General features: G+C 47.1%; 1 protein-coding gene across 1 annotated transcript in view; it reads left to right on the top strand.

Moving 5' to 3' along the window:
* The window catches only part of pdia5 (protein disulfide isomerase family A, member 5), a 33804-nt gene extending 10941 nt beyond the window's left edge, over positions 1–22863 (top strand). Inside the window, exons 4-17 of the mRNA XM_083681994.1 lie at positions 45–128; positions 217–262; positions 1567–1659; positions 2875–2935; positions 3828–3895; positions 5443–5534; positions 7921–7992; positions 9415–9551; positions 12617–12687; positions 13920–14083; positions 14928–15058; positions 17693–17763; positions 22205–22339; positions 22533–22863. Of these exons, the coding sequence (XP_083538120.1) occupies positions 45–128; positions 217–262; positions 1567–1659; positions 2875–2935; positions 3828–3895; positions 5443–5534; positions 7921–7992; positions 9415–9551; positions 12617–12687; positions 13920–14083; positions 14928–15058; positions 17693–17763; positions 22205–22339; positions 22533–22613 (1306 nt within the window). The 3' untranslated portion in view covers positions 22614–22863. The remainder of the gene's footprint in view (positions 1–44; positions 129–216; positions 263–1566; positions 1660–2874; positions 2936–3827; positions 3896–5442; positions 5535–7920; positions 7993–9414; positions 9552–12616; positions 12688–13919; positions 14084–14927; positions 15059–17692; positions 17764–22204; positions 22340–22532) is intronic.
* The last annotated feature ends 4103 nt before the right edge of the window (positions 22864–26966 follow it).

A 26966-nucleotide genomic window follows, 5' to 3' on the forward strand; every position in this document is an offset into this window, starting at 1 on the left:
TCTCGCGCTCTCTCTCTCTCTCTCTCTCTCTCTCTCGCTCTCAGAGATGCAGAAGGTCGCAAACTCTGTAAGAAAGTGAAGGTGGATCCCAGCTCGAAAAAAAGCGGGGCAGAACTTCTGCATTATAAGTGAGTGCCTTGAAATTCATAAATGCAAATGCATGCTAAACAACAAATTGACAGCATTGGCTGAACAACGCGTCTGTGTCTTCTACAGAGATGGAACGTTCCATACAGAGTACAACAGACCTTCCACCTTCAAGGTAATCATTCCCTCACTCATTCTCTCCCTCTCTCAGTCCCTCAAGGTTTTTCAACCTCTTAGATAAGAAATCAACCAGAAATTGACTCAAAGCAGCGAAGTTATGACAGTGACGCTTTCGTGACATTATGTCTCTTTCTTGTTTCCGTCCTGTTCGTCGCCTTGGTTCTTCTTCAAGATGCCGTTTGGATTGCCTTCTGCTTAGTCAAGGCATGATATAATCCAATCCTTTTATGAGTGCTTTATAATAGAGTGCTGGCGTTAAAGGAAGGAGTAATGGAGTTCTGTGGCTTTGACCTGGCTTCTCCCTGGCCTGCTTGCACCAGGCGTTGGCGCTGGATAGACCTGACGACGCGTCAATGCTGCTGGGAAATTCTCAAAGGCCCCTGTCATCATAATAGAAAGAGTCCCTTTTTTTAGACTTAAAATGGCCGCTCATTCATCAACTTGGTGACACCTCCTGTATTAAAGGCTGTCAGCACAATTATGTCAGTCCTTGCACAGTTTGATGGATCGATCTAGAAATGTGGGTAAAACTGTAATCTGATAATTCTGATTTATAACTTAAAATATACTGTAAGCTTTAGCTGATGTGTCAGTAACTTTGAGTCTGAACAGAGCTGCGTTTTAGGATTGAATGAGGTCTCACGTTCAGACACACAAACACGGGCACACACAAATACACACACACACATACATACACAGACATACATACACACACAGACACACACACACACACACACACACACACACACTGCTGTTGTCTCTGAAGGCATATGGCTCATCATTGCTGTCTGGAAGCCTTATCAGACTCATTACGAACACTTAACGTGTAAAAGTGCTTACATGGTTTCCTGAATGGAAGGACGCTCACTTTATATGGGCTGCCATCTGTTAAACTGCAACTCCCCTCCTGTATTCAGTGGAGACGAAAGCTAACTCATTTGCAGTAATCTCCCAAGACGTTTGGAATTTCTTTCTACTGGGTGAACATCTTGGTACGGTACAGTACACCGCCATATCCATTGAATTTTGTTTTGTTTTGTCACTCTGTCTTTCCCTCTCTCTCTCTCTCTCTCTCTCTCTCTCTCTCTCTCCCTCCCTGTTTCCCCCTCTCTCTCTCTCACTCTTTCCCTCTCTCTCTCTCCCTGTTTCCCCCTCTCTCTCTCTCTCTCTCTCACTCTTTCCCTCTCTCTCTGTCCCTCTCTCTCACTCTCTTTCCCCTCATCTCTCTCTCCATCTCCACCCCCTCCCTCTCTCCCTCCACCCCCTCCCTCCCCTCTCTCTTTCTCTCTCCCTCTCCAGTCGATGGTGGCGTTCTTAAAAGACCCCGCGGGAGCCCCACTGTGGGAGGAGAACCCGGAGGCTAAAGACGTCGTCCACGTAGAGACCGAGAAGGTAAGTCCACATCGCGCCCTCCAGGTATATCCTAATGACAGTGTTTCCAGAAACAAGATGGCGCGTCTCCTCCGAGAGTTCAGTCAAGTGTCCCCTCTTTGGTCACCTCGATGCCTCTCCTGTATACACGGAAGATTAGCATAATGGTAATGAAACTCGATAACAAAAGGCAGACATGAATGCAGATCGGGCGCTCATCAAAGCGCTGATCATCGCGAGTTCAAACGCAATCTATTAACGGTAACACTCGGGAGGAGTAGTCTCTCTTGGCTCTTTCAGACAGCTCTCCAGCGGTGAGGCTGGCGCTCCATCAAAAAAACCCTCAGCTCTGCGCACAAAGGACACCTCACGTCTTTGAAAGCCTTTTGATTAATTACAGACACACTTATTTTTTTTCGGGTTTTTTGGGGGTGGGGGGGGGGGGGGGGGGGGTTACGCTCATCTTCTTGGTGCCGTTGCCATGCCTTGGGGTTGCAGAGGGTGTGAACAGCTTCTGCTGAATTTTTGTTTCAGAGAGTAGGGTGGTGGTGGTGAGGAGGAGGGGGGGGGGGGGAATTAATAAAGCAGAAGGTAAGAGCCCACCCCCGGAGAGTACAGAAGGGAAGAGGCCACCCTTGGAGAGTACAGATTGGATCTCGCTACCAGTGGCAGGCAGAAATCGGAGGACGGGTTTTTTGTAATGCATGGAACGCAATGAGGAATGGTATCAAACGTGTGGTACGGTATTAAACCGTTCCTCATTCCCTTCTATGCATTACAATGAGCCCGTCCTCCGATTTCTGCCTCCCCTGCTCTCTATGCTTCATCAGAAGCATAACAATGTGTACATTTGCTGATGTACAGTAATGAGCCAGTGTGATGGTACAATAACTGTGCTTAGAGTTGCATAACGATGCTGAGAAGATAGAGGTCATGACCTGGGGGGAGGGGGAGGGGAGAGAGAGAACGAGAACGAGAGAGAGAGAGAGAGAGAGAGAGAGGGGAGAGGAGAGAGAGACTACTTGACACGTCTTTCATGGAAGATAATATTTTCAGAAACGGGATTTTTTACTTTACTTCAGTGTTGACCTTTAACTCAAGTAGTAGCTCCGTGTTGCTCAGAGTTGTCCTTTGAAAGGAGTACTCATTGAACATGTTGTACTGTACATTGACCTCTGCCGAGTGGACTCATTCTGCTCTCTTTTGGTTATGCTGCTCTTCTCCTGTCTCACTCAGGACTTCCGGAAGCTTCTGAAGAGGGAGGAGAGGCCGGTCCTCATGATGTTCTACGCCCCCTGTGAGTCTCCTCTCATTAGCACTGTGTGTCAATGCCTACCAGGATACATTTAACGTTTAGTCGGAAAGGAAGAAAACGTTATTATTATTATTATTATTTCTTTTCTTTTTTTTAGTTCAGGTAATGTACAATAGGGTGTTAGGAGGTGGAGAGGTCTGTGGAGGAGGAGCCCAGGTGTAGCCTCAAGAGATGGGACCTTAGTCTTGTGATTCTGTAGCAGGGGAGGCAGGTAGAGGTAGAAATTGGAGGACGGGCTCATTGTAACACATGGAATGAGGAGTGGTATGTGTGTTTGATATCATTCCTCACTCCATTCCATCCATTACAATGAGCCCGTCCTCCGATTTCTACCTTCACCAGCCTCCCCTGGTCTGTATACTGTAGCAATGCCTCTCAGTTGTTGAAGCAAGTCGCCATTAGAGCTAAGAGCGACGATTGCAGAAAGAGCTTGAGTCGAGTTTTACATGGCTACAAATATTAACAATGTATATTCAACTTTGTAATTATCATTAAATACTTGAATGCCTGTTGCCAGTGAGTTTAAGTCATAACGGTTGGCCGCTGGTTGCTATTTGAAAGAAAGAGGCAGGGTTCCTGAACAGTCATATTGCAGTCAGCTTTTACAAGTGGCATTGATTTGAAAAACATAATCTTTGATGCAACATTGACTACACAAAGTCCTATTCACAGGAATGGCTTCTTAGACAAATAATACAAAGTCTTTTGTTCAGTATATTGATGAGCTCTGGATGATGTGTCTGTGCAGTACCTCTGTAATGTCCCTTCTACCTCTCTCTCTCTCTACCTCTCTCTCTCTCTCTCTCTCTCTACCTCTCTCTCTCTCTCTCTCTCTCTACCTCTCTCTCTCTCTCTCTACCTCTCTCTCGACCAGGGTGTGGTGTCTGTAAGAGAATGCAGCCTGTCTATCAACAAGCAGCCTCAGAGACCAAGGGAAGATTTGTAAGTGAAATCCTCTCGCATCGATATCTACTGTTTCTCCAAGCGTATTCCTGTTTCTCCAAGTGTTTTCTTGGGCTAGTTGTATAGTTACAAGTCCTAAACCCTCCCATCCTCAGTTAAAAGACAGATACTATCACAGTTACGGGTCCATTTAACAAGCGTATTGAATTGCTTGGCTTTTGGCCCTATGCCCAAGCTTCCATTATCAGATGGTCTTTTGAATCAGATGCTTTCACCATAATCACTTAATAACTGCCCCTACGACTACAATTATGGGGATAGGGATAAACCCCTCAGCCGTCTACTGTCTCCATATGGATAACAGGCCACTTTATCCCAGGACTTTGTGTTCAATACCTCGCTCGACCCTCTGTCTCTCTCTTTCTCTCTCTCCCTCCACGAACGTACCCGTACAATGAAAACACAGACGAGTGTACAGGAAGTCCTTTGAGCAGGCAGGGATTTCAAGGAAGCGCTATAGTTCGGTGTTCTGGCGCTGGAAACGGCTTTCGCCGCACAACACAACACAAGAAAGAGAGTCCAGAGTTCGACCGATCAATAGCACGTACTGTAGAAGTCATCCCATGTGAACCAGCTAATGGCAACAAAGGCAGTGGACGGAGTAAAGACGCATTCCTAAAGCGTCATCGGAACAAACACTCTCCTGAGGTGAGAACGTACAGATCCAGCCGCTGCCGGAAACACTGCGCCACGTTTTCAGGGGGAGAAAACGGTAATTGGCGCCTGTGTTTGCTTCACGTTGAGCAGGAAATGAAGAGCAGCTAATTGAACATGTTTTCATTTGATTTCGGCACAGGCAGATGAGGGACACACACACACACACACACACACACAGGCAGATGAGCGGATAAATAAGCCCCTCGTTTAGAGATTAGCATAATAGATGCGTTTAGCGCTCATGTGTACACAACACATGTGGAGTGTGTGTGTGCGCGTATGTGTGTGTGTGTGTGTGTGTGTGTGTGTGTGTGAGAGGGACTGATAGCACCGTGGAGAAGTGGTAGAGTTGGGTGTGCAAACAACGGTCAGCCAAGTTGTCACACGCACATTTGTTTTCACCGTGCCATCGTAAGCGTAGGAGGAAGTGAAACTGGTTTATTTTTTTATTTTTTTGTTCCTGGAGTTTCGAGCTCCCATCTTTATAAAAGAGAACAGATGCCCAAGTAGCACCAACAACAACACACACTTTTTTTTTTTAACACCCACAATATCACACATCGCTGAATTGATTTGACAGATGAGTTACTTTGAGTTTTGCATTGCCTTCTGAAAAAGTCAACCAACTGCGGATATCCAATTACCGCGAATACTTTATCGTCGTCCTCCTCTCTCCGACATCAATGAACATCATGTTTTCATGTCTTGGTCTGTTTGCTGCCTTTTCTTGTTGAGTAATTCATCTTCATTTTGGGGAGTTTGGGGAGTGTGGGGAGTGTTCAGTTATATATATATATATATATATATATATATATATATATATATATATATATCCGACTTCTTTCTGATGTGTGTGTTCCTGCTCCAAGGTGTTGGCCGGGATGAACGTGCACCCAGCCGAGTTCGACGGCCTCAAGCAGGAATACGACGTCAAGGGCTACCCGACCTTCTGCTACTTTGAGTGAGTCTATCTCATCAGTCTCACTTTAGGCCATGGGCGCACGGCTGACTCTCACTCCCCCTTCTACGGAAGTTTAGGCAGACGGGGTGACTTTAAATAGAGAAGAAAGGAAAGGAGGGGTTGCGTCCTCAAAGATATTGTCAGACTCCCACTTCAGAAGACGCAAAGGGGGGGGCGGCACTTTATGTTTCGGAATATATTTATCACTTAAGAAAAGTTTTTTTTTTTTTTTCTGTGGGCTGCTTGAGAAGTATTCTGTTTGAAGTGGAGTCACAATGGGGGGGGGGGGGGGGGGGGAGCTCTTGCTGGGGCAGGGGGGGCTGTTGCTGGGGCACGCACACACACACACACACACACACACACACACACACACACACACTCTCCTCAGAGCTAGTCTCCCTTCCGTCCCCAAGTCACAGACAGACGGCACACAGCAGGTGGGCCTCAATTTAGACCTGAAGTGCACTTTGATGCCTTCTGTCAGACCCTAGCTCCTCCTTCAAACCCAGACAGTTTCTAATGTAGCCTCTTTTCATCTCTTTCACACCAGATCGAAAAGTCTATGCACCAAAAACCATGTTTCAAAGTATTAAAAGCAGTACGTTAAGTTCATGGGAGCTGCTTTGACGCCCTTTCTATCAACTCCTCACAGAACATGGTTTGTAATAAGTCCGCTAGCCTGCAGAGGAGGTGATCTGGGTGTTGGGGAGTAAAACAGACCTTCAGGCCAGACTGTGCCATCCACCAGACCTGCAGCCCAGCCCAGCCCCCTGCAGCCCAGCCCAGCCCCCTGCAGTCCTGCCCAACCCTGCCCAGCCCTGCCCAGCCCAGCCTCCTGTTGCCCTGCCCAGCCCAGCTCAGCCCCCTGCAGCCTTGCCCAACCCTGCCATGCCCAGCCCTGCCTAGCTCAGCCCCCTGCAGCCCTGCCCAGCCCTGCCTAGCTCAGCCCCCTGCAGCCATGCCCAGCCCTGCCTAGCTCAGCCCCCTGCAGCCCAGCCCAGCCCCCTGCCGTATCACCTCCATCTCAGTGTTAAACGTTCTCTCATTTCCGCCTGGCCTTTTAATTAGGGCTGGGCTAATTAAGCCCTGCCCGTCCTCTGGAAGCCAGGCACAGCCCGTTAGCACCGAAACATTAGTGCGGGGGTCCGGGGGGAGCGTTCGGCTAATGACCACCGCAGCTCCATTGGTTACGGTAATGAGCGTCTCAAAGATAAACATTAGCAAATCATTCCAGGACGATTCATCACTGCTAGAATTATCTCTTCTCCAGTCCTGTGTGTGTGTGTCTGTGTGTGTGTGTGTGTGTCTGTGTCTGTCTGTCAATGTCCTTGCCTTTCCTTCGCTGTGTAGAGTATCTGATGAGGACAAGGGCATCACTACACACTCTCACTTGGAGCTGGAAGAGAAAGGCCTCTGTCCTTATTAAACGAGGGGTAAGCGCTGGTGGAGGGAGACATCAAAGGACAGGCTCATTGTAATGCATGCAAACACACACACACACACACACACACACCACGTGTTTAATACCCTTCCTCATTCCATTCCACGCATTACAATGAGCCTGTCCTCCGATTTCTACCTCCACCAGCCTCACCCGAGAGCGCCCTCGTACTGTACACTACAATACCGTACGTCTTGGTTGAGACATTGCCTCAACGTTCACAGGTCCCTACAGACCGGTGACAGTTACAAACTACTGTGATCCAGCGGTATTAGGTTGAGTTATCGCAGCGGTTTTACCCCCTTCCGCCACGGATACATTTCTGTGTCTCGTGACACCTGAGAATCAGGAAAGATAAAGAAAGCAGCCAAGACTCGCAAAATGTGATTCACAGGCTTTCAGTATTTTCACACCCTGGAATTGAGGTGCTGTTTTTAGCCCCGTTTTCCTAATTCACGGTGGTGCTGACGGTGAGTCAACAGGGGAGGTGTGTTGGAGGTACGTTTTTTTTTTTTTTTTTTTTTTAGGAGGAGAGGAAACCAATTGGTGTCACGAGTCTCGTAAACCATTTCCTTTTTGTTTCGGGGGGGCTCTCGACCCCTCTTTTGTCCGAAACGATGACCCTGCTTCTCTCTCGTGTTTACATCTGTGATGCTGTGTGTGTGTAGCCGCAGGACATCCGAGTCTCTCCGTAGGGGTCCCTTCTCGCTGCGTCGGAAAAAAAGTGGGTTATGTTTGTAGTCGTTCCATAGCTGTGTTGTTGGAGTTGGAGCTGTGTCTGTATCACACGGCATGGTGCGGCATGTTTCCTGGATAGGAGTATTCCACAGGGGCGATATTGTCTGCTGCAAGCAGATGTTCTATAGCTGTTTGACCTGTTTCCTCCCCCCCCCCCAATCTCTCTGTCTCTCTCTCTCTCTCTCTCTCCCTCCTTCTGCCTTTGAGGAAGGGGAAGTTCCTGCACCACTACGAAAACTACGGGGCCACAGCCAAGGACATCGCTGAGTGGATGAAGAAGTGAGTAACACTCCCCCCCCGCCCACCCCACCCCTGTCTGCCTCACCCCCCACCCCCCGTCTGCCTCCCCCCCCGACCCCTAACGGTCTCATTCCCCACCCCCACCACCCACTCTCACCCCTTACTGCTACATACCTCACCCTTTTGTCTCACCTCTTGACACTTCTACTCCCACTCCCGAACCTGGTCTCTCACCTCACCCCCCCCCTCCACTCCCCCCCCCACACACACACACCGCCTGCTTGGTTCTCACAGTTAGGGAAGAGTTGAAAGGTGCCACAGTCTCCAAGACAGGCTTGACTGTTCTAGTTGTTGTGAAATAAAAAAAAAAAAGTAAAAAATTAAAAACATTGTCAGAGTTCACGGAGCACATTGCACAACTGTTGCAGGAAACAGAAAGAGAGAGAGAGAGAGAGAGGGGAAACGTGTCGTCTACAACCTTCCTGGAAGGCCAGGAGGACGCTGACACCAGAGCGTCTCCTACAGACAGATGCTTCAGGGCATGACACTCCACACTCAGCTCTCCTCCGAGGGCTCTAACCCCTTCTGAAAGGCAACAGTCCCACAGTCGTAGGGACTCGTAAGCGTCATTCAGCATCTGCTCTGTCATATATATATCTGCCTGTGCTAGGCGTTAGCGGCACTTAACGGTTAATGAGGCGATCCCTTCCCTGAACTCGCCCCTACGGACCGCAGACCCAGGGACCCGTAAGAGGACAAGAAAAACTCGCTGCAGAGTTTGAGCGTTTTTCGATTCCTCCCGTGGCGGCATTATGGGATGTTGTTATGGCACACACACACACACACACACACACACAAGTGGTCAGTTAACCACTAGCCGAGTAAGGGAACTGCACCTGATTTTGCCTAGAAACGCCATGCCATCTGGTATTGAATAAGTCTGTAGGCCCTATCGCTGGGCTTTTTAATATATTTAGAATTTAGCATGCCGTGCTTCTAACCGCGTCACGGTTGCGTAACTCTGCCATTTTGTGATAGCCGGCCCCCAGGGGGTAATCTTACACACGTGCGTCACACAAGGCTGGTTGTGTGTGAGTACTTTATTGTACAGCTTATCCTAGAGTGAGTGGCTATTAGGTGACTAGACTGGAATGTGTGTGTGTTGTGTGTGTGTGTGTGTGTGTGTGTGTGTGTGTGTGTGTGTGTGTGTGTGTGTGTGTGTGTGTGTTGGCAGGGCACTGAGGGCTCTGTCATACGGGCGTGACCACTACAGGCCAGATGTGTGTGACGGTGCTGTGAGGTGGAGTTAGTATTAGCTACAGCTGTGTCTGACTCCCAACATTGATTTTTCTGTTCTTTTAAATGTCCCTTCTTTCTGCTCTCTCTTTTCCTTCCTTCCCTCCCTCCCCCCCCCTTCTCTCTCTCTCTCTTTCTCTTTCTCTCTCTTTCTGTGCCCCTCAGCCCCCAGCCCCCCCAGCCAAAGACCCCCGAGGTGCCCTGGTCCGAGTCAGACTCCCCTGTCTTCCACCTGACCGACGAGTCCTTTGATGGCTTCCTGGAAGAACATCCGTCAGCCCTGGTGATGTTCTACGCCCCGTGTGAGTAACACACATACACACACACACACACACACACACGTACATGCACGTGTGCACACACATGCATACACGCACGCACACACACACACACACACACACACACACACTCAGAACCAGTCATGGGAATGGGTGCTGACATCATGTGGTTTACATAAGCCTACATGTCATTGTTCAGGCTTATGCAACAGATTGGCATTGTTTCCGAAATCTGTAGAAAAGTGCCAAAGTGTGACAGTGTGTTGAGAGCTTAGATTTTCACTTGTAAGCTGCCTGTCTCCTATCCAAAATACCTCTCCTCACTGTGTGTGTGTGTGTGTGTGTGTGTGTGTGACAGCATGATCTATTGAGTAAAGAGTGTTGCTGCGGTGAAGGAAAAAACACAGCACATCACTTCAAATCCATGCAAATAAATGCACATATCAAAACCGCTTCCGAATGCAGTCAGATCCTGAATACTGATAGTGAATTGTGCATCGTTTCCCTGAATTTCAAAACCTGCATAGATTATTCCATGGAGGTCATGCAAAAAAGTAGTGTGTAGATCCTCTTGTTTCTCTTGTTAGCCCTGTTTGTTTGTGTGCTCAGTCATAATGGAGCTCTCAGTATTTCTCTTCAGTCTGCCCTCCTCCACTGACCCCCCCCCCCCCCCCTTCCCTGCTGTTCCCCCACCCCAAAGCCGTCTCTCCCCTGGCTCTCTATCCCGCTGCCCACCCCTGGCCCTGGTTCATTGAGTGGAAAACACCCATAATAGGCTCCTCTTTACAGACCAGGAAGCAGGCGAGACCGGCCCACCCCTCGCACCATGGTGCCCTGGCCCTCACAATGGCCGCCCTGCCCCCTTCACTGGGCACATAGTGACCACTCACTGGGACCCTCCATCCAAGGGCAGCCATCGGATATGGACATGTCCAGTTCATTTCAGCTTGGATACACACTTGTGTGCTCACACACACACACACACACACACACACACACGCCTCAGTTTCCTAATGGTCCACCTGTCATTGCGAGATGAATGGCCCCTCTGCGGTCAAGAAGAGCGTCAGCTCCTGTTTTGGTCCAACCCTCTGCACCTCCCTGCTCCCTGCTCATTACGGCGGGGGCTGTTGTTTGTGTGCAGATCCAAGTAGGTTCGGTAGACTGTAGTTTCTCTGTGGACGACTCCTGCGTCAGCCATGCATGAAGAGCTGCTGGTTTCAGGCCCCCGTCTCCACTGAGGTAAACAGGATCTGGCCTCCCCAACTAGCAAATCACCCGGCCTCCTCCTCCTCCATTCAGACAGAGGCAGGGAGACGCGCTCGCCCACTGGACGGTGCCCAGCAGAGCCTGACCTTATTCTGACCCCCAAAGCGTTGTCTCTCACATATAAACCCCCCCCCCCCCCCCCCCCCCCCCCGCTGTGAATCAGCAACACTTCACTTCCAGTAACATCGCCAGCCCCACTCTGATGCTTTGGAGACTGACTGAAGGTGATGGCACTAGCAGAGGTGAGAAAAATGGCCTCCGCTTCTCCTCTCACTTACACTCCTCTTTTCTGGGTCAGAGGCAGTGCTTTCTTTCCAACATCTCACAATCTCTGTCCATCGTGGGGGAAATCGGAAGGATAGTTCTGCAAGGGGAAAAAAAGAAAGATCTTTTTTTTCTCTTAAAGAGCTTTTTTTTATATATATTTTTATTTTTTTAGCAGGAATGTGTTGTTGTTGTTGTTGGTTGCAGGATTCTCCAACAGACTAGAATGTCGCTAATGTTGTAAATTATTCTGTTTGGAATATGATGATGTTCCAATTTGGACCTGTCAGGTTGTATTCAGGGCTGCACGCAAGTGGTGTAAATAACAGTAATACGCATACATTGTACTCTTCAAAGAGCATATTCATTACACGATAGCCAAAACAAAACATCTTGTGGATGCTGATACAAATATCTTAGCTCTAAAAATAAAATCCAGCCCTGCCACGCTCATGCAATTTTAATGAAATGCATCAAACACAGCATTTATTCATGGTGCTCGATTTTGGTGTCATTGCGACCGTGTTGACAAGCAAGCTTGTGTGTACACATACACACACACACTCACACACTCTCTTACTCTCACACACACACATACACACTCTCTTACTCTCACACACACACACACTCTCACACAGGGGTGAACCCAGCTCTGACACTGCATGGGAACACTGGTCCATGTGCCCTCTCACTTCCCTGGCGTTGCCGTGACACTCTGGGGTCTCACTTACACCCTCTTCTCTGTTCTCTGTTCTCTGTTCTCTGTTCTCTGTCAGGGTGACGGTGGAGCAGATGAGAGAACAGCCATCTAGGTCTATGAGGTTGAATAACCCCCACCCCTCCACATGAACACACACACACACACACACACACACACACACAGACGTACACACACACGGACGTACACACACACACACACACACACACACGGACGTACACACACACACACGGACGTACACACACACACACATACACACAGAGAGTAATGCCTATAGTTAGTGGACAGACATGACCACATTTCCCAGGCGTAGTCACTCCAGGGATTCACCCTCACGTACTCTGTGTCGTATGATTTATGCCGCGCTGTAGCTGCGTCCCCCCTGCTCCTCTCTGGGATGGAGAAACTGTAGTAACCCAGTTTTTTTTTTATTGGGAGGTGAGAAACGTTGCTCTCATTTGTTCCGAGTGTTGCTGCAGCCACGCCGTGTGACTTGTAAACAGCACGGGCTGGGCTGCGTTAGCCGTTATACTGTCTTGGTCATAAAACTGCACCGTGTTTAAGTTGAGAACAGGTGGACGGGTCTGAGGAGGAATTCCCAGCGGTTTTGGTTTTAACATGCCTGGATGAGGCTGCTCTGAGGACGTAATGTTGTGAGCGGTTGGATTCGTTTGACAGCTTTTTTTTTTGCTATTTAAAGGTCATTTCCTTCTGAATACATACTGTACTGTAGGTAGACCTGTATGTATCAGTATGGTTTACAGCCCGGACGCGAGCCTTAAAGTCCTTCCTCGGCCGATCCTGATGTGTGTGTGTGTTTATGTTTGTCTTCCTTCAGGGTGTGGCCATTGTAAGAAGATGAAGCCAGAGTACGATGAAGCCGCGGAATTCCTCAACAAACACAGAGATGTGAGTATAATGATATGATATGGAACATATTCTGTTACAAAGTGCTGTGTGTGTGCACGTGTGTATCTGTGTGTGTGTGTGTGTGTGTGTGTGTGTGTGTGTGTGTGTGTGTGTGTGTGTGTGTGCGTGTGTGCGTGTGTGCGTGTGTGCGTGTGTGCGTGTGTGCGTGTGTGCGTGTGTGCGTGTGTGCGTGTGTGTGGGCACGGGTGGGCGGGCGGGCAGGCATCTGTGCGCGTGAGCGTGCACATTGAATCCTGACCACCCCCAAATAAATCTAATCCCAATCTAAATCCCAGCTATGAGATACAGAACAAAGTGTCCCAAAGCCCTGAACACTCCCAACATTTCAAACCCATACTTCTCCTGAACCTTGGCTGCCGTAGAGGATAACAGAAAGTGCTGGACCTTCCTGGCTGGCCCGGACCGTAGACTCCATAAGTTCTCCTTATGTGTTTCTGATTAGCCGGGCGTGTCCTCTCTATGGTAATACGTCGCTCTCCCGAGCCAGCGGAGCCTCGTGATTGTAGCAATTATCTCATCCTTGCTGCGTCCCCTCGGCCTGGCCCCCACTCGGCTCCTTGTGGCTCCCTGCCCAGCTCTGGAGGTCAATGGGAAGAGCTCCTACGTGATCTAATGCGGATGTGCTCCAGCCCCTTTCCACCACACCGGCCCAGGAGACACCTCAAGTCATTTATTTTTCCTCTCTCTCCCTCCTTTCCACCCTGTAGTCTTAATACATGCATATGAATGAGGAGGTGTACATTTCAGGGCTTTTTTTGGGGGGGGGGGTTTGGTATGCTAACGAGGTACTGTATTCAATTTCCTCTCTGAGGTGTTTTGAATTTAGTAAAGGAGTTAGTTTTCGGTCCACTAATGTGACTGTCAAACTCGTTTTGAATAATCCCCCCCTTGTTGTTGAGCTTTTGGTTTTTTAATGTTGAGCTGTAATTGGAATGTACAGTACCGGTATATTTTTGTCTGTTTGTGTTAATGTTTGCTCTCTTCACTTTTTGTTGGCCTTCTGTCCTTTTTAGAATCCAAATATATGGTTACCAGGAAAGCTGTTTTCCCCATTTCCAGCCTTTTCTTTTCAGCCTTTTCTGTATCGTCTCTGAACAAACTGGTCCCAGCGGTGCTGTTATTTAATCAGAGGAACTGGCCGTGTCTATCTACCATGTGATGAAATGTAACCTGGAGCTTCGCTGTGTTTGACTCCTGTTGTGTCTGTCCAGAGCCCGGGGGTTTTGGCAGCAGTGGACACCACCATCCACAAGGCGGTCGGAGAACGCTTCAAGATCTCCGGCTTCCCCACCGTCAAGTACTTTGAGAAGGGCGAGGAGAAGCACACACTGCCCCACCTCCGGAACAAGGACAAGATCATCGAGTTTCTGCAAAAGTGAGCCACGTTCAACTTCTCCCCCCGCCCCCCCGTCCCCCCCATCCCCTTGTCCTTCCATAACCCCCGCCGTCAATACAACAACAACAACATCTGATTAACCATGTGACAGAGATGAATGTGCTTCAACTCGAAGCAGATCACACCATTCCTAGAGTGTCAATTCTTGGTGTGAGACATTCATTTTAATGATGTTATTTCTGGATCCAGGCCGACAACTATTAATTTTTTCTCCAGAGTGTAACTCCCTAGTCAATCAGCGTTAGACTCCCAGGTCTTACTGGCCTCCAGTAATGTGGCTCACAAGCTCAGAGTTCAAATTCACTCTGGCAGTTCATGTAGAGCCCAGGTCACAACCCCCACCCACCACCACCACTGCAACCACCACCATGTTTGATTATTGTATGGCTCAGCAGTGCGTGACTTCAGTCAGGCAGCATTGAGACCTCTGTGACCCCCCCCACCCCCACCCCCCCAGCATAAGAGATTGACCCCTACAAGGGTCAGTCCTAGTGCTTATAGCCCGATGGTGATGATGTCGGTGGCCATTTATGGGCCCCATAACATAACAGCTGTGGACGAGGGGCGAGCTGAGGTGAGGTTTTATGAAGCTACGTCTGTCAAAGTGACAGAGGACAAGGTGCACGTGTCATTGTCCATAACTTCATAAGACCACCTCACAAGTGCAAGACAATGTTACCTTAGCGGCTACCACTATACCATCAAACAACTTTGTGTCAGAGAGAACAGTTAATGATTGAACACAGTTTAACCCATTCAATAGATACTCTATGGCTAGTTGGATGTTAAGTGTGTGTGTGTGTGTGTGTGTGTGTCTCTCCAGCCCCCAGGCTCCCCCTCCTCCAGAGCAGTCATGGGAAGACAAGCCCTCCAACGTTGCCCACCTGGGATCAGAGGACTTCAGAGAGGCACTGAAGAAGAAGAAACATGCCCTGGTCATGTTCTATGCTCCCTGTAAGCACCCTGGCCTCGCCAACACCACTACACACCAGGGGAGGCTGGTGGAGGTAGAAATCGGAGGACGGGCTCATTGTAATGCATGGAATGGAATGAGGAATGGTATCAAACACACTTGTTTGCTACCATTCCTCATTCCATTCATTACAATGAGCCCGTCCTCCGATTTCTACCTCCACCAGCCTCCCCTGCTACAACTTTACTCATGTCAGCATCACTACATGTGATTACTCACATCCAGAGTTTTATGACCCAATATGTGAAGCTTAAGCTTTCCACTACCAACGTGCCATCATGGGTTAAGCCCACCTCAGCTGTCGACGCGAGATGACTTGACACGACACACAGTGTGTCAGTCTTTTTAAACCAGTGGTTAACAGGTCCACTTTCCATGAACTTCAATCAGCATCCATTCAGCGGTCACACACACCCTTCCATGGGTTCATGGTGCTGTTCTGCTGACTTTAAAGGCCTGCCTGCAGTCACTGTCTGTCAGATACAGGTCTTCAAAGACCCACTGCACTACCCCCATCCTCCTTCATCTTTAGCATGAAGCAAGGCTAAGCCAAAAAAAGGCCTTTGGTTTCTCCTCGCACAAAGAGGGGCTCGAGATGCAGAGACCAGGCAATAACAACCTGCTCGCTTTTTCTTCCCTGATTAAGTTGCTTAATCCTGTGTAACATCCGACGGGGGAGGGGGGCGGGCGTGTGTTGATTCCCAGTGCTTGATCTGCGGAACCAAACTGCCCGCCTCCTGACACACATGTTCCCTACTTTCCTGTCCTCAGGAACCTCTGCGTTCCTAATTGTCTCCTCAGGTCTTACTGTTCACTTCACTAAATACTTCGTTGTTTTACCTTCTGTAGCCAAAGTGTGTAAATGATTGTAATTCAGATTCATAACGATCGGTAAACTGAAGCAAGGGCACATCGGTACTGTTATCCTGGTTCAGTTCTCTTTTGAAATTCAATTCTCCCACCAGTGTCCCGAGAACTATCCGTATTCTCCTGTGTAGAATAGAGTGGAGAAAATGCTTTACTTTTAAGTACTTTTAAGGCCCCCCCAACGGGTTTCTCCCTTTTGAAAGTCAATGATTGCTCTATGTGAAAGGGCCCGAGAGTCGGCTTTCGCATGGTAATACGGAGGAAAAGGGATGATAGTAATGCCTTTTTAGTGTCTTTCAGGCAACGGATGCCCAAAATGTTCACTTTCCAATCATCCTACCTGTTCTTTTTCACATCAACTTCCCTCAATGGCGCGGAGGTTTGCACTTACTTAACCCTCGTCGCGGGTACAGCCTGTCTCTTTGGTTGCTGCATTATCCTTCTCCTGAAAATCCCCCCCTAAAAGGTGTTTAAGGAAATTGAATAGCCAGCCATATAGACGGGGCGCCTTACCATGAAATAGCGTTCCCCCGCCCGTTCCTCAACGGCGAGCAGAGCGATGGCGGAGACGAGGCAATGAGGCGGGTCCAAATTGACCCGACACAGTTCTGGAGCCAGGCCCGGCCCTCCCTGGTCCAACAGTAGGAATAATGAGAGGGGGAAATGGGGGGTGTTACAACGTTTTTGCACTATCGTTTTAATCTCCTAATCACATTCACGGTCTATAAATGAGGGGCATGCGTGCGTGTCACACCGTCGAGGCTTTGTTTAAGAGGGCAGGCGTCATTAAGTCCAAGATCATTATGAGCATTATTACCCCTCTGCCATCCCGTAGCCAATGTTATACTAGGGGTGTGACTTAACTCATTTAGTGCCAGGGGGGAATAAAGTTGCCCAAGGTGTCAACATGCCCAGTGCTGAGGGTGACTTTATTCACCAGAAATGCATAAATTATGATGCATCATTTTGTAGCCAATTGTTGCTAGGTAAATGCCACATAAAACACTTGGTACTCTATAGGTGGTGAGTGTTCCGGAATTATTTTTGGCAGTTGGTGAGTTAATGAATGGCTGTGTTGAGGGGGTGAGATGCTGCTCTTCACCCTCATAGCTCAGCTGTCCGTAGGGATCTAGAGGAGAGTAGTGATTTAAAACTAGCGTTGGTACAATTAACCCTTTTTATGAGGAGGGTACAACAGGTACATTGATTAATCTTATGTTAAACCCTGACTACAGTGCAGTGATGTCATTCTGCTTTTTAAGTGGACAGCTCATCAGACAGGGTCTACCATAGACTGTAAATGTCCCTGTAACCTTACCCGGTGTGTGTGTGTGTGTGTGTGTGTGTGTGTGTGTGTGTGTGTGTGTGTGTGTGTGTGTGTGTGTGTGTGTGTGTGTGTGTGTGTGTGTGTGTGTGTGTTGGTATGTGGGTTCAGGGAGCCAGTGACAGATATGGATTGCCTGAGGAGAGCGCCTCAGAGGTTTCATTTATGATGGCAATAAAGGGATTTATTACTCCCCATAAAGTACAAGTGAGCCATCTCTAATGTGGGGTAATTCTATAAGGGCAGGCTAGGACAGAGTGTGTGTGTGTGTGTATGCATGCGTGTGTTTCAATTATCATTTCTCCTGTTCTGTTATCATCTTGTTTGGCATTAGTGTCAGTTGGGGCGAGCTGCAGTCTATAACACTAAGTTAGGGGTCTCGCCCTGCGCTGTAATCACAGTGATTGTCTCTGCTCCTTCACAGGGTGTCCTCACTGCAAGAACGCCGTCCCCCACTTCAACACAGCTGCCGATCTCTTCAAAGAGGACCGCAAGGTGAGCCTCCGGCCCACTCTCCAAATCAGCCACAGCTGAATCTCACACACACTCACACACACACACCCACACACACTCACACACACACACACACACACACACACACACACACACACACTCTAATCATCTCTTTGATGACCTTCTTAAACACCACTACTCATGCAAACACACACACTCTCTCTCTCTCTCTCTCTCTCTCTCTTCATCTCGTCACCTTCCCTCCCTCCCTCCCTCCCTCCCTCCCTCCCTCCCTCCCTCCCTCCCTCTGTCTCCAGCCTCACTTTGACTCCTCTCTCTCTCTCTTCTCTGACTCCACCTCTGACACCCTGAGTCAGACTTAATACCCCTCTCACTCTCTGACCAAGTCACTCTTTCCACTGGTTGTCAGGACCCCTCCCTAACTGTGTGACTCAGCCCTGTACACACACACACACACACACACACACACACACACACACACTCTAACTCTCTGAAGGGGGGAGCGTGCTTGGCGGCTCCCACTGCACGCGTTCATCATCTCACACTGACCACGAAAAACAAAGATGTTAAATGGTCGCTCTTAAATTACAGAAATACATCATGCTTCTCATAATTGTTCCAATGGGCTCTTAGGTATTTGGCACGCATTGTTTACATAACTCACATTGTTGCAATTAGGAAATCAATCACGTTTTTCGTGTTGATTTAGTTTCAAAGTGCTTCTTTTTTTTCTTTTTTCTTTTTTCTTTTTTCTTTTTTTTAACCATGGTCTCAACACACTATACATCATATGAAAAACCAAAACACATTAACAAAACACATAACATAAATGAAAGCATATGGGCACACAATAATCAATCAATTAAAAGGGTACAATATAATGAATCAGATTTGTGAGGTACAGTAACTCTTCATTTTGGTCTGCATAGCATTCGTCCAACATGAAGGGAAAAGAAGAGGGTTGTTCAATTTCCGATCTGCACCTCAGCCCAGAAAGTGCCTGAAAGTCCGCAGTATGAATAATGTACGCCCGCAAAGTAAACCACCCTCTACTGTAGCTCCTTGTCCACGACCCCCAGCTCTATTCAAAGGGTGCGGTTGAGGAACAAGTCGCTGGCTAGTGTGTTGTTCACTCGCTGAGAGCTTCGGTAACGAGGCCAGACGGGGCTGCTGTCACACGGTTGGCGGAGAGGGATCTCCAACATGTCAGCGCAGAGTAAACAACAGACTCCCGTGTCTGCAGGCGGGCGGGGTCTCGTCCCCACTCCGCTTGGCTGTCGCCATAGAGGGGGGGAAACACGGCAAGCCAAAACCCTCTTAGCAGGGCTTGGATGGAGGGAGCGAGAGAGAGAGAGAGAGAGAGAGAGGGAGGAAGGAAGGAAGGAATGGAGGGAGGGAGAAACCGAGGGATGGAGGAAGGGAGAGATGGAGGGAGGGAGGGCGAGAGAGAGAGAGAGAGAGGGAGGGAGGGAGGTGTTGTGGTTATGGATGCACATGCTATAACACCCGCTGGTTTGAGGACAGAGGAGATCCAATGCAACATGAACCGCAGGTTAAAAAAAAAAAAAAAAACTCCCCAGATACTCCTCACTCTCATCCACTCCTCATCCCGCCTCTTCCAGTGGGTAGCGGAGGGGGTGAAGGGGTGATTGAGCAGGAACTGGAAGGAACAGGACAAGGATTATTCAGCCATGCTGACTATTTATAGAGGGGGCCCTGGTGTGTTGGTCTATGCAGGAGTGGATCACAGTCTGCTGGGTTGATGCGCCTCGTTTACCCAAGAGAAACAGAATCGAGCTTAGCTCTCTCTTTGAAGAGACCCAATTAAACACCAGATACAGTGCAGTGTGCCTCCCAGAATACGGGGCTATCCGTGAGCTGAGCTTTTGTACAAACAATACTTTTCTTTTCCTGATTGAACTGAATATCAGTAAATATAAAGACAGGGGCTGGCAAGAATTACTCATTTCAGAGATATCTGTTGTAATTGTAATGAGAACGCGGGGTAGCGGAGCGAGAGAGATTGGCTCTTTTTTTTTTTTTTGGGTTTCCTCATAACTTGCTTATGCAATGAAGATTCTGCTTGCTCTCACAGAGATTAATTAGCACCGCAGGTAGAAAGTCCACTAATTACTTCCATCCTACCCTAGAAGTCTGATGAAACTAATGCACTGCACTTTAAGCATAGCGTAGAGCAAGGGGAGGCTGGTGGAGGTAGAAATCGGAGGACGGGCTCATTGTAATGCATGGAATCGAATGAGGAATGGCCCTAACTACTGTACTATATATCACCTCTACATGCTCCATGTTGCTCAGCTCTTCTGTGATCAATGAGATGTTGTGGGGTCTTCTGTCAACCCCAGAAGAATCAATACCGCAGTTGGCCGCACCCCTTTGAAAAACAATCCTTTACCGCTTCATTTTCTTCCTGTCAATTTGTTTGCTAGTCTGATTGATGGCCCAGGGACGGGCATCAGTGTGATGGTATGGCTTAGGTCTCTGCTGTGCTGTAAACCATCCCCTGCCGCTGTGACTTGAGAGATAACAGAACCTTTGGGATCTGGGTAAACCCTGTTCCATGACTGTCGACGGCTGTTCAGGTCACCCTGATCTCAACTCACTGCTGACTCAAACATCAGAGATATGCCCATAGAAATTGAATGAGTAGAACAGACATGGTCCCTTTAGACCATGGCAATTTAGCTAGTACACCAAAAGATGGCCGACATGGAATTTGAATACACAATTGCTCACGATAATCATTATTGCTGCATGTGTAGAACACAGAGAGAAGCTGCAACTTTAGAGAAGGCACCATAGCAACTAAGCATCATGTGGCTGAACATTCCAATGTCAGTTGAGTTCAGTTTGTTGTTAATGAAGCTGTAAGCTAAAACTTCCAAATGATACACCAAAAAGATGGCTGCTGGTACACCCACCACGGGACGTTGATTTGAATTGGCATGTCTGTTGTACACATTCTATTTCTATGGTTCATTTAAGGTTAGGGTTAGCTTTACTCTATGTGAGTGTTTCATAATGGGACATACAATTTTCATATCCGAGGAATGGCGTCGCTGCAATTGCACGTCAACCTGTCACATTTATTTTGTGTCAACAAGCGATCCGTCATCTCCGCATTCATCTCGAGGGGATGACATGCGGCGATTATTTAATGGTGACACGTTCAATGTGCAGCATTAGGAGAGGCTGAGGAGGGTGGCATTTGGAGCAGTACAAAAGGACAAGCTGAGTGAGCCACGTAGCGGAGAGGTGGTATTTATGGCTCATTTAGGCTGCTTGTGCAGACTGCCGCCCTGTGACGGGCCCCCCCAAACATAAATCTCTTTTTTGTTGTTGTGATGTAGGAGTGATTGTTTTTTTTTTTTTTCCCGCCCACTATAAATGGTCTAGCTTGATAGGAATGTATTAGTCATGTTGCTTAACCCTGGAGAGAGAGAGAGAGAGAGAAAAAAACTGGCTAAATTTGGGGAGAAAGTGGAATGCTGAGCAGAACAGCTCAAACGGTGCCAAAAACGGCTGTGTTGTTGTGAGCGTTTACTGTAAATGTCACTTTCCTTGCCAATAACTATACATTTATTCTATGGTATTCTCTCAAATCCATTCTTTTTTTAGCTTGTAGGTGTCGGTTATACAATTTCCAATGACTTAAAGCGTTCAGCTGTTTTGGCAGATAATGTCACCAAGTTACCATGGAAACACTTTCACACAGTATCTGTGAAGTAAAGATATTTCATTCTTCATTAAAAAAAATCATAATCTATGAGTTCATAGTCGTCCCACATTCCTCCTGTGAGCGTTCACAGCCCCCACCCCCCTTATTTTGATATGGATGTTACGTCCTAGGCCTGGGCATGGTGGATGTTGGCTGTCTTTCCCCTGCAGAGGGAAGTCAATTATCCCCAGGGCCAGACGTCTTATCAGGCCTCAAGGCAGCTCGGCAGAGGGAACAGCAACAGCCATGAGCAGAGGCCAGAGGAAGCTCACCTGCCTGCCTTCAAGGGCTCAGTGCTGTAGTTTCACTGGTGTTTTTTTGGAGGCACCCTGCACATGCCCAGCTCAATTATACTCCTACACACTACACAGCTGCTTCAATCAGGCTGCAGCACTGTCTCAATCTGAAAAGACCCTACAATGTGATGACGATGTAGGTAGCGGACCATTACCAGGGGAGGCTAGGGCAGGTAGAAATTGGAGGACGGGGCTCATTGCAATGCATGGAGTGGAATAGGGAATGGTATCAAACCAAACCATTCCAGCATTACAATTTCTACCTCCTCCAGCCTCCCCTGACTATTACAGTAGCTGTACATTAGCGAGTTGGGATTACTGTTACGCTTAGCTGCTTGTGACACAGTACAGTACAGTATGTTACTCTGCATGACACTGACTGCCACGTCGAAGCTCATGTTATTTTTCCTCCCATGTTTTGAACCCTCAGATTGCCTATGCTGCTGTGGACTGCACTAAAGGACAGAACCATGAGCTGTGCAAGCAGGAGAATGTGGAGGGCTACCCCACCTTCAACTACTACAACTATGGCAAGTTTGCAGAAAAATACAACGGAGAGAGAGGGGTAAGTAACACTATGTTTTATAAATGCAATAAGTTACATTTATTATTACTACTTATGTACTCTTCTATCAACTTATGATAGAATATCAAGTTGATGATGATGATGATAATATATAATATTGTGTTATGAAAGGCAGAGTGAATGTAAAAACGTTGTATCCTTATCCCGCCTGTCTCTCTCTTCATCTCCTCAGGAGGCGGGCTTTATAGGTTTCATGCGCAGCCTGCGGGGGCGGGACCAGGAGAAGGTGGGCAAGAGGAAGGAGGAGCTTTAAGGCTGGCGGGCAGAGTGGGAGGAGCCTGTCGTTGCACTGTGACCCTGGCAGGGTTCCTCTTAGCACTGATGTGGTGACACTTGAGAACCTCAGCAAGCAAGAAAAGGCTTATTTTTTTATACCGCGGTGATCATGTTTGTAATACAGTACCAGTGGAGTACCGTCGGACCACTTGAGACTTTTTTTCATGAATATTTTGATGGAACAAACTAAAAAAAAAAAAAAGGAACTAAAAAAACAAATCAACAAACAGAATTTTTTTTTTTTTTTTTTGCCCAAAATACTGTGACTGCATTTGTGAAAAGCTACACCTTATACTGTATCTATGCAATACTGGGCCCTCTCTGCTCACCCCTGAGGATCTGTGTGGTTGAACCTGTGGCGGTGGCGTTGGTGGCGGCTGGTCGGGGGATAGAGAGGAGGGCGATGGTTGTTCTGCATGCCCCACCTACAGCCAGCTTACATTACATCATATACCAACCACAGAGGTCACTTCTACAGTCTTATCCTTATCAACCCCCCCGTTCCCTTGAAGAGGAATACAGTCTAGGTTTGTTCCAATATTTTTGTACAGAACCGTCATGTTACTCTACAGTAGGTCTTGCTTTCAAAAGAAAAAAAATGATGTAGTAGCTCAAAACTGTGGCCTTAAATGTGTTTGGAAACAAATGATTCACTTCAGACAGATATGGTGATACTTTGGCCCTAAAGCATATCAGAACTCTAGTGATGGCGTGTGAAGCCCGGTGCTGCTTTACCTCTGCACTTGTGTTTCAGAGTCAGTCATGGGAGAAAACAGCAGAAAAATCAACAGATAGGAACAAAACAACAAAAAAAAGCCAAAAAAGTTATGTGAATTGTTATGCTACACTCATTTCTCGGCATTAATGATTTATGGAGATGTCCTGTCCTAATAATATGCCTAGTATTACCTCTTTATGGTCCTACTGTACATTTCTCTAGTGTTACAGAGATGAGGCTCAAGAGCTTGGCTTCCTGTGAGCATATTTATCATAGCATATAATGGGCCAGTTATACAATACAATAGGCATTGAAAAAAGATTCCTCCATCTCAAGAAATGTGTACTGGAACAAGACACTGTCCCTCCCTTCCACTTCCACCTTTATTCTGTGCAGCAGACCTGTAAACTTCATCAGGAGGCAGCTGTGATGATTTAGAGTGCTCTCTGGTTGTAGATTTAGCCCAGGTTTAGCCCAGTCTATCTCACATGTCTCGGTTCCAACTGAACAGCGCCAAGAATCCAAGAGCAGATTGCTTCAGTTTGTCTGGCCTCTCTGGTCTGGGCAGTGTTGTCCCTAATGTCCCAGCACATCCAAATGGATGACTTTAGAATGGATCAGAGGTTTGAGTAAGTCGATGAAGTCCCAAGACCCCCTCAGAGCTTGGTATTGTTATCGATGCCGATGCCATTATCATTACCTTTAGTGGCAACTTTAATGCTGCGTGTTTTAAACTCCTGGTTTAAGCCGCTATAAATATTTAAAGGCATATCTGTAGCTGAACTTGTGTTTTATTATTCAGGAGTTTGGTTCCTTTCATTATGAATAAGGTTCTCAGGGATAGCGAAACACAATTAAAGGGAACTAGCTTGTTGTAATTTGCATTCCAGTTGGATGTTTTGAGCTCGTGTCGCCAAATTAAGAACTGTTTACATTTGTCTCCAAGAAAGAGAACAAAATGTATAGATTAAATGGTCCAGTTTACAATTCCCGTGCCAAATCTTGGCAGGAAGTATTGAATAAAACATGTTGAGCTAAGGGGGGCTAACGAAGAGACTATTTAGTAGAGTGTTTGGGAGTTTAAATGGGCTAGTTTCCAGGTCGGTCTAATATGGACGTCTGGCTGATATAGAAATACTGTTTCAATGTGACCATTACCTTTCTGCAACATGCAAAACTAGCTGTATCATCACAGAATGCTGGGAGTAGCTTTATGGAGCTAGATGCGAACACATATGCTGTTTTAGATGTTACTGTACATGTTCTCTGTCAGGGGAGAGATATCTTTGTTTACTCAGTTTGTTTCTGAACAGTTAATGGCCTATTCAGTGCTGATAAATGGTGATAAAAAGAAGACTTTACATATAGACCACCTCTGTCTTATCCCAAAGGTTTTCCATATTGTGTGGATAATTGTCACACTTATGCCAAGAAGTCATTGTTGCCTTTGTTGATTTTCTGTGCTCAGCCATATGTACAGTTTTGCCCCTAAGAATGAGGACCGTGCAAAAATAAAAACTCATACATTTCCAAAACAATGTGAAATTGTCATGCGTCTTCCTCATTCTCAACGACTTAATGTGTGGTCTACATGCTCTTTAATTTTCAACTGTTAAGAATTTCAGTTTCAATGGAGCATTAGAATTTTGTATATGTCTACTTTTGCAGGACTTACTTGTTTGTTTTTTTTACATTGTGTTTGTTTGCTATAACATATACTGTGGAACGCTACACACACACTACAGCTTTAGTTTAGTTACATTCCTCTTCCTAGTAAACGCCAGACCACCAGCACCACACACCAAGGCAGACGTACAAAAACACTGCATAAGACAGTCACCACCATACAATAAATAGAGCTTGACCTCCTAAGGTCACAGGATTTTACTGACATCCCTGATGAAAATGTTTTTCTGCCCTCATATTTGGACCCCTACCTGGGTTTGGGTTCTCCATCATCCGAGGAGAAAGACAAATAGATGTCCAGCAGCGCTCAGCAGAACTGACACTGGTGGGTTTATTTTGAGAGATGACAGAAAGAATGGACTGACAGAAAGAATGTGTCCTGAAGTCCTCCCACCCCTCAGACAGAGATGCCACTCCTGTCATCACTACAGAGCTCTTCTGACGAACTTGACCATCAAACTAGTACTGTAGGAGTGACTTTAGCCTTAATATTAATGTTTCTTTTGGACTATGATGTGTTTGGACTGCAGTGTGTTCAGGATCAAGTCTGAACTCAGCAAGTGTGAAATGCAGCAGCAGCAAGCCAACCTGATGAATGCCCCAGTGTGTAGGCATATATAACTACTCAATCACACTTTCATTTTGGAGGGAGTGGGGCCCTGTTTATTCATGGCTGATCACATTCCTTTGTGTTGAAACGGGTTGCAACGTGGCTGAGGATATGAACCTGGAGAAATAGAGAGACAGGAAATGATGGAGGACAAAATGTCAATGGCACCCAAGGTCTGTCTGGAGTGATAGTAGGTCCCGTTAACCGTTTTCTTTTCAAATAAATGGGTTGTGTTCTCCTGAGCAGCACTGCAAATGGTGCCTCGACCTCCAACTGCACTCTGCATATTCTTTATCGTGCCCAACCCTAAGCTTTTAATCTAAGTGTCTGCTGCTCTCTTTGTTTTGTTTCCTTTTCAAACATGATCTCTATCATGATACCAATCAGCGGAGGCTGTTGGAGGTAGAAATCGGAGGATGGGCTCATTGTAATGCGTGGAACGGAATGAGGAATGGCATGAAACACACGTGTTTGATACCATTCCTCATTCCGTTCCATGCATTACAATGACCCCGTCGTCCGATTTCTACCTCCACCAGCCTCCACTGATACCAGTGCAGATTGAGGATGTAGTGCTCATTTTATCCAGAAAGTCTGAGGGTCAATTGCTCCTTCACTGTTATTCCCAGCAAACAGGATACATCATAGCACCGAGCCGCAATGTACAGTACCAAATTCATATGATAGACCAAGTTGTTATCTGCCAGGAAACTACAGCCAAATTGGACAAGTTGTACGGGCAGAATCACCCTTTTCCACCCTGTTTATTGGGCTGCCCCCAAGAGCATCTTTTTCTTTTCTTTCATCTTTTGGGTCTCTGAACTATCACAGACATTGATCCTAAACAAAACTCCTGCCTGTGATTTCAAAATGAATCGCACGGAAGACTATTCAATACATCAAAATGTTTGGACAAATTGCTCTGAGTAGCCGAGAGTCAAAGAAATAAATACTGAATATATGCTGGAGGGGAAATAAAGATTTTCTTCTGCTCTTTCTCTCAAGACAGTAATCAAAATTACAATTTTCACCCTTTGTTCAAAGATCCATACAGTCGTCTTCTACACAGCACTCTGTACCATAGAGCTGCCAGTCAATGGCCAGCTGAACAGCATCAGCCCGTTCATGCCTGCTTATAGAAATTGGAAGATGATAGTTTCGTGCGCTCAAGGCCTCATCACACTAGAGGGCATCTTTAAGTGCTCTCTTCTATCAATTGAAAATTCCTTAGCTATTAGAGCAGAATTAGATCCAATTTAAAATCCATTGTGTACAGCATGTTGAATGGGCAAAATTGATCAGGCATTGATCAGTGT

Source organism: Argentina silus (assembly GCF_951799395.1).
Source record: "Argentina silus genome assembly, chromosome: 12".
NCBI classification, from domain to species: Eukaryota; Metazoa; Chordata; class Actinopteri; order Argentiniformes; family Argentinidae; genus Argentina; species Argentina silus.